Below are 10,580 nucleotides of genomic sequence, written 5' to 3'. Positions count from 1 at the left end.
ATTTCAACCAATCAGCTAACGAGTATTATTGATCGGTGCGATGTGGCAACAATTCACCTACTCTAGTTAACACATTTCTGACATGAGCTGTGCATTGAATTATTAGTCTCTAAAAACTTGGATCAAACAGCCCAAGTTTCTGTTTCTGTTTCTTTCTTAAAATAGTGAAATTTAAAATTTATGTTTTAGTACGTTTGGCAACGTTGCCTTAAAAAGCTAACTTCACAGTAGAACACCACCATTGCCGCATTCCATTCGTTTGTTTTGTTTTTGTCAGAAAAAAATGGCGGACGAAAATTTACCTGCCGGGTGGGAAAAACGTTTGAGCCGTTCTACCGGTAAGTTTTCAGTGTATTTTCAGTTGGTTGATACGATTTTAAGCCCAAATTGCTATACATACATCACACTCGTCTTTCTAACACAAAAATCAATAACCTAAAATTTGGTTTGGTTAGAATTACTCATGTTTACTTTTTGAATTGTTTTCTAGGCTGTCCACCTTGTTAAATGATTTATTTGAATCAATTGTCGTTTATAATAAATCCACTGCAATAGCCTCTTGAAATCTACATGTAATAATGCAAAATCATTGATTCACCATTTTTTCAGGACAACATTACTACCTTAACATCTATACGAAAGAATCCCAGTGGGATGTGCCTGATAAACCTGCTGAACCTGTCCAATCTTCCGGTCCAGACCAAGTCCAGTGCTCTCATTTGTTGGTAAAGCACAAGGATTCTAGACGTCCGTCTTCTTGGCGGGAAGATAACATTACACGTTCAAAGGAGGAGGCCTTAGAACTAGTCAAATGTGGGTATAACCTATAATAGCCTTCTAAGCCTTTAATACCGGTTTTCTTATAGCCTATCGTGAGCAAATTGCTCAGGGAAAAGCGTCATTTGCAGAATTGGCTTCCAAATACTCAGATTGTTCTTCATTCAAACGCGGAGGTGATTTGGGTCCCTTCGGTAGAGGAGCAATGCAAAAACCGTTTGAAGAAGCTGCATTCAGCCTGAAAGTGGGGGAATTGTCCGATCCAGTTTTCACTGATTCCGGTGTCCATATTATATTGCGTACCGTTTAGCTTAATCAATTTCGAGGTTATGGTACAAGTTGTTCAAATATTTACCTGCCCTTGGTGTGTTAATTTTTAGTGGAATTTTTGCGACAAAGACTTTCTTTACATTAATCATACACTGGACTGCCTAATCAGTCAGTTCTGTTAATCTATCAGCCAGCAATAATGTTATTTATTTAAGTATGCCCTAGATATAACATCTTCCATGCATCTGTCTTTTTGTAATGTTTTCTTATTTAAGTCGTTGTATTTAGTACTGAGTTGTTTTTATTTCCCATTTAGTTGTGGAATAAATCTGGCCAAAGTGTGTCCTGTTTGTGTTTCTGTCAAAAATGCCGCGTGTTAGTTGTCATGACAAATGACAGCTGACAGAATACGGTCTTCTCCAAAACAAGATGGCGATAAATGTTTTCTAAGGAAACTAATTTAAGGCTTTCCAGCACATTTTGATTAGGAAATATTAATAAAAGTAAGCAGTTTTGAACTCTAGGGAGTCGAAAACGTTGCAGCTTCAAGCTTGGTGGACAGAGCTGTAAAAATAGGAGCAAAATTTGCCTAAATTCCGACAAAAATCTAGGTATGTAAATCCTATTTACTGTTGTGTTTACATTATATTTTTATATCACATTAGGAGCATTTTCTAAGCCAATTAGTCACTAAGTGGGTTTAAGCACGTTTTAGATAAAACCTGAATAAAATGCAAGAACCAGAAGATAACTCAATCACTGTGGTGGAGCCCCAGGCCGAAGGTTATGCAGACACTAATTTAAATGATAAAACCCTGGGCACCCAGTACATTTACACCACTGAGGGGGAGTTGATTCCTGCAAGTGAGCACCAGAATACCACAAACCTTGATTTGACCTCACAGGTAAGTTAATTGTGGTTATAGGAGTTATCTTGGTGGGTGGTGGTGGTATTGTGTAAAAGTTTCATTGAAATGGTATCTGGATAAATCACTGTTTTTTTTATTCTAAAAATTCTATTAATTTCTAAAAATGCGCTTAAAACAGTCCAAATTATTCTCTAAAAACCATGTGATGTCTGTCACTATTGAGAATTGTTCAACATTTTATTAGAATTTGAAAGAATTACATTCTAACACAGTTCAATATCTCTCTCATCAAGACGATTTTCTGAGATTTAACAGTTATTTTGACAATTGTCACTTTATAGTCTAGCTAAATAGTCTTCTGAACTGCCTAGCTAAATTGGCCTTTAAAACGACGTGATATCTGTCACTAATGTCAAAGCTTAAAGAACAATTATTAATAAAAAAATCTGTATTTTGTATCTTGTATTTTGGAAGTACGGTTTTTATAGCAAGAATCTACTATTAAGAGACAATCCTGTATAATCATGTAAAATGAATGAATTTGTTTTGACCTACCGTTTTTTTACTGATTATTCCACGTCATTAAATAGTTTGACTTGGCAACACTGCATAAATGTATTTTTGCCTTAAAATCTTCCTTTAGAGGATTTTTAAAGTTAAAAGTGTCCCAAAACACCACAGGTTTATATTATTTTACATTATTGCAATCCTGCATCGATCATTTTTCTGTTATGCTGTTTTACATCACATTTCTGTCATTATTTTAGCCTTATAGCACTGTTCATGAAACACAAAACATTCATATTCAGCAAATCAATTATCAGTATGAAGATGCGGCTGTAGAGCAAATCATTTCCGTCACTGAATCCGAATTGATTTCAAATGTAAGTTTTTTTTTGCAAATGTTGTTTTATTATATCATCCTTAGAGTGTTTTTCTTAAAAAGGTATTCTTGTTACCATTAGTAGTAAATTTGTTATTAGACTGATTTTGTCCACAGTCTGACGCAAATTACGTTATGGATCCAACTCCATATATCCCAGAAGAGAATCACAGTGACCCTGTAGAACAGCCACCCTGTACCACCGAAGTAAAAGACTTGAGTAATGAGCAAAGTACTGTAACAAGCACTGAGGTTCTAAAATAAAAAAAATCACACTAAAAACTTCTAAACTATTTGAAATTTAGGTTGACACTACTCTGGAAGAGAAAGTTTCCCCATTAAAAGATCAAACGGATGATAAAACTGAAGTAGTAGATTCTCAAACCCCTAGCAAGGACCAGAATGAAGCAGTAGAAGTGAATGATGGTACAATTAAACACTCCCTGCACTAAATAGAACTTAACATAGCTAATATTTTAGAACAAACCGACTTACAAGGTCTGGAGTCAAATCCGGCTATTGAAATTGAGAATGTCGATAGTGTTGAAGAAGCTCAACAGACTGAAGAAATGGAGGAAGTTGCAGGTATGTAGCTTAGAAGATGCTTTTTTTTTGGGGTGTTAATTTTGGAAAAAATAGCTAAAAGTGAAACTGATGCACCCAGTTCCACAGAAGACAGTTCTGCAATTGACAATGTAGCAGGAGAAGTTGTAAGCGTTAATTTGCTTTTCTATACTAGTTTGTTAAGTTTTGGTGATTTAGGAAGTAACCAATCCAAAACCGCGAGGTCGTAAATCAAAAACCGACATCCCTTTACATATTTTGGGTCATAACGTCGATAAACCGGTAGAAACGTTCGTAAACGGCAAAACTCCCAAACCTAGGTAACAGAATGACTATAACTAATCATCTTCAGTGTATTTAAAACACGAAAATATTACAGATTGGGTGTTAAAGTGCCTTATCGTAATTTAACCAGTCAGATTGTATCTAAAGCGGAAATTGAAAAGGAAATCATTGAGCGTGGGGTTAAAAAAACGCAAGAGCGTAAAGGTTTGTAGTTTTACCAAAGAATAGCTGTTTAACAAGAAGAGACAGTTGGATGAACTCTTCCTACCAAAGTTTTTGATCAATCAAAGGCTTTGATTGGTGAATATCAGGAGTTTCATTGGTTGGTCATTCAGGGTGTTGAAGAATGTTGCCATATCTCAGACACACATCAAATAATTGTTTTAAAACATCAGTTAATAAAGATTGATAAGTTACAATGATTAGGAGGCGAATTTAAAACACTTTGACTCAAAAGAAATGATAATAAGAAATTAGTTTATATCTGACTACCAAAGACAAACAGATGTCAGTCAAAAATATTAACCGGAATTATGCCGGCTGTCCCTTCTTGTTAAATAGCTATCCTTTTTACTATAAAACATTAAATGTCCTGTTTGACTGTTATATTTTAAAGATAAAGCGTTTGCGCGTACACTGACGTCGCGATTTGTTAAAAAGATTTCTTCAGCCGAAGATACTCCCCCTAAAAAGTTGTTGAAAGACGACGGCGACGTCAAGGAGGAAAGTCACGTAAGTTCTTTACTTAACTTCCCTTTAAAACCTTAGTTGCAATTAATTATTTAGGATGGAATTTGTGATACTAACGGAAATGAGGACAAAACCAATGCTATCGATAATGACTCAGATTTACTGGCAATTTTAGAAGGTTAGTCCATTTTTTGGTTCAACAACTTCCATAGTAGTTTTGGTGGATTGTTGCAGGTGATGATGACAGTGAAATGACAGATGTCTCCGCGCAACCACAAAACAAGGAATCATCGCCTACTGACGAAACCAACTTAAAAAACTTGGAAAGAGAAATCGCCTTGCAACAATTACAAGAATTACCGTATTTGGAACCGAAAACCAAATATGTAAAAAGCAGCAAGTTTAAAGTAATTAACAGTTACAATTCAATACAAAACGCTCTTAAAATTGTCATTTTGCAGCCCCTTCTGAAAGAACCTGTAAGCAGCTCATCCGAAGATAATGTCTCTTCGTCAAGTGACAGAACATTATCCCAGTCGAATAAAAGTCCCTTAAAAAGCACTTCAAAAATTGAAGAACCTCAAGTCAAGGTACTGTAACATTGTAACTGTCAAGTAAGTGTATTAATTTGGTTGTTAAAGGTGCAGCACTTAACGCTAAAAACGTATTCGCGCAAACGAAAATCGTCTGAAATGGCACAGACCGAGGCCACGCCTTCTCCATCTAAAAAGACCGTTCCGTCAACGCAAAACGTCATTAAATCGGTTCAATCCCATGCCACGCCCGTTTACATGACCAAAAGCTCTAGAGTGATTAAGAAAAAGGTTGGACACAATGTTTGCTTCTGTAAAAAGTTAGGTAAAACGCGAGTTTTGCAGGTTATTTGGGATCCTGATGAGTCGTCGCCTAAATTGAAACTAAACAAACCTGAGGGCGGTTCAAAAAACGAGGCAAAACCAGCTGATTTTGCCAAAAAATCAGCTGTGGACATAAAATCCAAACCGGACAAGAAAGGTCAGTGTGTTGGAACGTTTTTAGTTGTAATTTAACCTGTTTTTTCCCAGTCGAAGACAAACCTATACCAAAGAAATTAAACACAAAAGTCAGTCCGGCAACTAAACCGAAAAAAACTAATAAATCCCGGTCAGAAGTGGACAAATTATTAGGAGATGAAGGAGCTATTAAAATGTTGTACGATTTGAAAAATTCAGAAAACTCAATTGATGAGAAACGAAAAAGAACAGTGATTTCAGTGGAGAAGACTTTCAAAGATTTAGCTAAAAAGGCCAATTTGATCAAATCCGATCTAGTTAGCACGTCCTCGTCGGAAACCCCCAAGTTTTTGCGAAAAAAGGAACCAACTATTTCCCCCAGCTCATCATCGGTTAAAATCACTTCTACGCCGGCGTCTACTGTTCCAAGCGCGATTAGCAGGCAAAAATCCAAGGATTCAGCTAGGTATGCGTAGTTTTATTAGGTTTTAGGTTGGTATTACATAGTTTTCTATGCAGAAGTACACCCCCACCTTCTCCTGGGTTTTCTTACTCCAATGAGGTGTCTTATTTAATAAGGAGGAGGTCAAGCAGTTCGATTTCCAGTGCCGACGATACTGGTACCAGTTACGAGTTTGATGACAGTGAAGGTATAGGTAATTTCTGTGTTGCTAATTGTGTTTTTGAATGTTCCATGAACCTCTAAATTTTATTCAGAACCTAATTCTGAATGTTCCATGAACCTGTAAATGTTATTGAGAATCTTCTAAAAAGTGCCAGAGGCCTCTACAACTGTCTTAAACTTTTCCAGAACTGTTTTAAAATCCCAGAAGCTTCTAGGACCATTCTGAATGTTCCATGAACCTGTAAATGTTATAGAGAACCTTCTGAAAAGTACCAGAGGCCTCTAAACTGTCTTAAAACTTTCTCAGAATTGTTTTAAAATGCCAGAAGCTTCTAAGACCATTCTGAATGTTCCATGAACCTGTAAATGTTATAGAGAATCTTCTAAAAAGTGCCAGAGGCTTCTACAACTGTCTTAAACTTTCCCAGAACTGTTTTAAAATCACAGAAGCTTCTAGGACCACTCTGAATGTTCCATAAACCTCTAAATGTTATTGAGAACCTTCTAAAAGATCAAGAGCCCTCTATAACTGTCTTTTGTGCTGAAATTTCCTTACTTTTCTAACCTAAAAATAAACAAAACCAAACCATAATAAATACAAATTGCAATCTATAAATGGGGGTAATTACATTATAAAGTTTGTTGTTTCTCTCTGTAGAATTCTCAGAATTAGAGGACGATGGTAAGTTGCGTGTCAGGGTGTTTCTGTATTGAAGCAGAAATCTCTGCTAACTTAAGCCAATTTAATGCGAATAACTTTCATCAATAATATTCCCTAGTTCTTATTGTGACGTTATCGATCAGCTGTTGTCCGTCATTTTTGTCCCCCACAAACTGTTGGTTGAAACTTATCTCCAAGAGTGAGTTATTGCGCAAAATGGGGATTACAAGTGAGCTGCTTGTGTAATGAGATTTTGAAATGTTATTTCTATATTGTCAGTGTTTGGTTTTCTTCTCAATGGAAGTTCAAAATTCATACAAATATTCCCTGAAGCTAAATTATGCAATAATTTAAGTTTAAGTTCATCTACATAGGGAATATAATTTTTAAAAAATGATGGTTAAGTCAATTTACAATAAAAGCGTAAATATCTCCTTTGGACAAGAAGTTAATCTTTTTAAAAGCGTTCTAGACGGAATTTTAGCAATTTCTTGGGTTATTTTGCTAAATTAGTATTTGAGAATGAAAAAAGGTATACAATTCGCATTAAATTGACTTCAATTAGTAAACTAGGTAGCTTTGACCTAAGAAACCGTTTCCAACCAAACTTTCTTAATATTTAGTCAGGCCTGCTAGAAAACCATCAACAAGCACCCCGGGGGACGCAAACATTAAGAATTCCAAGAAGAGCAGCGCGGAAAAAGAAAAAGCCTTGAAACGACTGGAACATCGTTTAGGACATTACGAAACGTTTCACTATAAGAAAGTGAACAAATCTGTCATTATTGACCTACACACTGACCCAAGTACAAATTGCTACTTCACCTCTGAAGTACGTATGATTGTCAACTTGGCCACGATTAACTAACCAAAGATGCGTTGCAGGTTTTAAGCGAATTGACTGCCATTGTTAACAATTTGGCTAAAGAAAAAGACTGCAATGTAGTTTTAATACGTTCAAAGGCTGAACGAGTGTTTAGTCACGGAATCGACTACAAAGAATTGGTGGTTTCAGATAAGGAAAGTACGGTAAAAAGCAAAGCCGTGGATTTAGCAACGCTAGTCAAGTAAGTCTGTCTCAGGATTGGTACACTTTGTGTATTTATTGAGTGAATTTGTAGAGAATTCATTCAAAGTCTGCTGGACTTTCCGAAAGTTCTTGTAGCCGGAATTCAGGGAGAATGTAACGGTTTGGCGGTGACAATGTTGCCGTTGTTTGATATCGTCATAGCCAGCGACGATGCCACTTTTAAAACGTCCTACTCCAGCCTAGGGTGTGCAGCCGAAGCTGGGTTTTTGTTGACCGTTCCGCATGTTGGCAGTTTCGGTCTTGTATGTTGTGCTCACACTTTTCTAGCTTTAGTCTAGATTGTTACGGGTTGTAGGCCGGTGAGCTGTTATTGGCTGGGCAAACATTGACGGCGGACGAAGCCCAGAGACGTGGATTGATATCAAAGTTGTGCTGGCCAGAAAAGTATCAAGAAACTGTCAAATCAACGGTGGCTGCTGTAGCTCAAGGCTCAAGACAGGTAATTTTGTAATATTTTAAGTAATAATCGTGTGAAATGTTGTCTTGCAGAGCTTGGAATCGACTAAAAAATATTTACGCACGTATTTAGTGCAATCGTCTGAAAAATCACTGAACTCAATGGTTGATGAACTGATCGAGCATTGGACTAGCACGGAATGTCAAAACAATTTCGCTAATATCAAGTAATTTCGCGTTGTTATTGAAAAAATTTAAAAACTTTAAGTTAGTAGTTTAGGTAAATACGGAGTAGTCACACGATTAACTATTTTTGGTACAAAAAATTTTAATTTCAGCTTGCACTGTGAATTGTTTCATATCACCAGTGAGTAACATTTTGTATTCGCCAAAAATAATGTGCAATGTCGTGGCTAAGATACTCTGGTCGCAGTCTAGATCAGTTTGATTACTTTTTTATATAAATGACTATTAAAAATTGAGCGCGTTTTATGATTAGAACGAATTGGGATGTTTTATTAACCCACAACTACTGCTTCAAATAGGTCCCAAACCGGCAGTAGTTTTGGGTCAATAATGGGTTTATTTACGTTTAAATTAGCCTTGTAGAAGTATTTTTCACATGTAATAATAATAGTTTTATTATTTGTTAACTACTTTATTCAAAACTACTTTTTATATCGTGTAACACTTTGAATTTGTTTATTTTGTTTTATTCGAACCCAATTTATTAAAATTGTGGCAATTATATATGATTATTTAGTTTAATAATCATTTTTTTTTGCATAAAACTTAGATTGTTTGGTAACATTTTTGTTGTACAATAGTGAGGCAATTTATTAAATGTTTACTTAGTGGCATGTTGTGTTTTATTTTTAAACCAAAGTAGGTAAAAAAAATTAAATATTGATAACGAATAATAGACGTAGGAAAATCAGTGAAAATATTATAATATACGGGGTGGTCCAGTTTCCATGGCGGAAACTTCAGAGAGCGATAGAGAATAGTATATAATATACAAATTATAATATACAGGGTGTCCCAATAAACCGTGCACGCGGCTGTTTCTCGAAAACTATACATTAATATAATTTTTTTATTAGTCAACGTGGCCAAGGGAAAATGCTGGAAATAATTCTCAGCTTTCTAAATCCACCGCTAGGGGGTGTTTCGATACCACTCTAAAATGAAAAATGTCCAAAAACTCTGAAAATTTTCCTATTTAACTTTTTTTTCTATCTCTTCAAATAAAATGGTGGGAGTAGTCCAAAATTTGCTTTGAAAGAAATGAAATATCTCAAAAACGGCTAATCGTGGAAACTTCGTTTTTGCGGCATTTTAAAGAGCATTTTCTGTCCTAGTCTCCTAAAACAATGTTCCATTTAGTTTTCGGTCTTTTCGATAGAGGGCGTTTTTACTTATTTCATCAAAACACTATAGAAGCTCCAAAATGCCTTGCAAAAGCTTACAAAACAGCGTAGAGGCTTCCTTAGATCAGTCGAAGTTCCAAATGCTTTTCAACTTATCTATAGAAGCTCCCAAAAGATTCCAAGACAGTCAAGCTGGCATATGCTTCTAGAACAGTTTAAGAGCTTCCAAAAGTTTCTAAAACCGTCTACAAGGTTTCAAATGCCATAAAAGCAGTCCAGAACCTTAAATGCTCTTTAAACTCTTCAAAAACTTTCCAAATGCTCCTAAAGTAGTCTAAAAAGGTTTTAAAACACTACAGAAACTCCAAAATGATTCTTAAGCAGTCCAAAACCTTTCAAAACAGCCTATAGAAGCTTCCAAAAGCAATTCAAATGCTTTAAAGGCAATCCAAAACTTTAAATGCTTTTCAAACTCTCCAGAAACCTTCCAAATGCTCTTAAAGTAGTCTAAAAAGATTGCAAAACACTACAGAAACTCCAAAATGTTTCTAAAGCAGTCGAAAGCCTTCCAGAAGCTCTTAGAACAGTCTAGAAGCTTCCAAGAAGCATTCCAGAACATTCAATATATGCTCTTTAACTGTCTGTCAAAAAACTTGAAAAAAATGTTGAATCTCTGAAAGAGTTTTGTGCATTTTTACCAGATTTTTATGCTTTTTTGAAGAAAATAATTGACTTGAATGTAATTCGGTACCACGTCGGTATCATTAACGTTCCATGGAACGTGCAGAGTGAATTTTACGTCACGATGACGTAATTTAACAGTGGGGCATAATACCGATTTAGCTAGATCGCTCCAACAAACGGTAAATTGTTGTAACTGTTAAGTATTAGAATTAAACTGTTTTGAATTAAGCCTAGCTCATACTGGAAATATTTAAATCCATCCCTGTTTCATATTTTTATCAACTCTAATTGATTGACACAATTCCGCCATTAATCACGGCCTGCCTGGATTTCCCACAGCGGATTTGCCAGCCAATGGTAGGCTGTGATTGGGCGTCCTTTGAACTGTCAATTTAAAGAACCATTGATACAACAACCTTGATAA

The 10,580-nt window shown here is 35.7% G+C and overlaps 2 protein-coding genes and 1 long non-coding RNA gene across 9 annotated transcripts; 2 read left to right on the top strand and 1 right to left on the bottom strand.

The window, feature by feature from the left end:
- Positions 1-178: 178 nt before the first annotated feature.
- dod ((peptidyl-prolyl cis/trans isomerase) NIMA-interacting 1 dodo) lies at positions 179-1,390 on the top strand. Its single transcript, XM_081991785.1, has 3 exons — positions 179-338; positions 610-813; positions 867-1,390. Exons 1-3 carry the CDS (start codon positions 284-286, stop codon positions 1,085-1,087), a joined length of 480 nt encoding a protein of 159 aa, XP_081847911.1. The 5' UTR covers positions 179-283; the 3' UTR covers positions 1,088-1,390.
- Positions 1,391-1,480: 90 nt separating this feature from the next.
- Positions 1,481-8,962, top strand: HIPP1 (HP1 and insulator partner protein 1). 7 transcript variants are annotated; one of them, XM_081991763.1, is made up of 23 exons: positions 1,481-1,658; positions 1,763-1,952; positions 2,684-2,800; positions 2,917-3,051; positions 3,105-3,225; positions 3,280-3,384; positions 3,439-3,509; positions 3,562-3,683; positions 3,743-3,852; positions 4,265-4,380; positions 4,435-4,516; positions 4,573-4,745; positions 4,800-4,928; positions 4,986-5,162; positions 5,217-5,352; positions 5,403-5,796; positions 5,850-5,986; positions 6,614-6,637; positions 7,240-7,448; positions 7,502-7,683; positions 7,738-7,948; positions 8,002-8,145; positions 8,196-8,962. In XM_081991763.1, the coding sequence occupies exons 2-23, from the start codon at positions 1,779-1,781 to the stop codon at positions 8,331-8,333; spliced, it is 3,207 nt and encodes a 1,068-aa protein (XP_081847889.1). In that variant the 5' UTR covers positions 1,481-1,658; positions 1,763-1,778; the 3' UTR covers positions 8,334-8,962. The 7 variants fall into 7 exon arrangements, with proteins under 7 accessions (XP_081847889.1, XP_081847888.1, XP_081847885.1 ...); XM_081991762.1 differs by having other exon boundaries at positions 1,482-1,658; positions 4,980-5,162; positions 5,850-5,980; XM_081991759.1 differs by having other exon boundaries at positions 1,482-1,658; positions 4,980-5,162.
- On the bottom strand, positions 5,917-6,713 carry LOC145737192 (uncharacterized). The gene is made up of 3 exons (XR_014180309.1): positions 6,376-6,713; positions 6,195-6,253; positions 5,917-6,030 (listed from the first exon to the last, which is right to left on the bottom strand). It is a non-coding gene; the product is annotated as an uncharacterized LOC145737192 (long non-coding RNA).
- Positions 8,963-10,580: the final 1,618 nt, after the last annotated feature.

This window comes from Ips typographus, linkage group LG13, assembly GCF_016097725.1.
Source record: "Ips typographus isolate SLU linkage group LG13, UJ_Ityp_2.0, whole genome shotgun sequence".
NCBI classification, from domain to species: Eukaryota; Metazoa; Arthropoda; class Insecta; order Coleoptera; family Curculionidae; genus Ips; species Ips typographus.
This window is presented reverse-complemented; position numbering and strand designations above follow the sequence as displayed.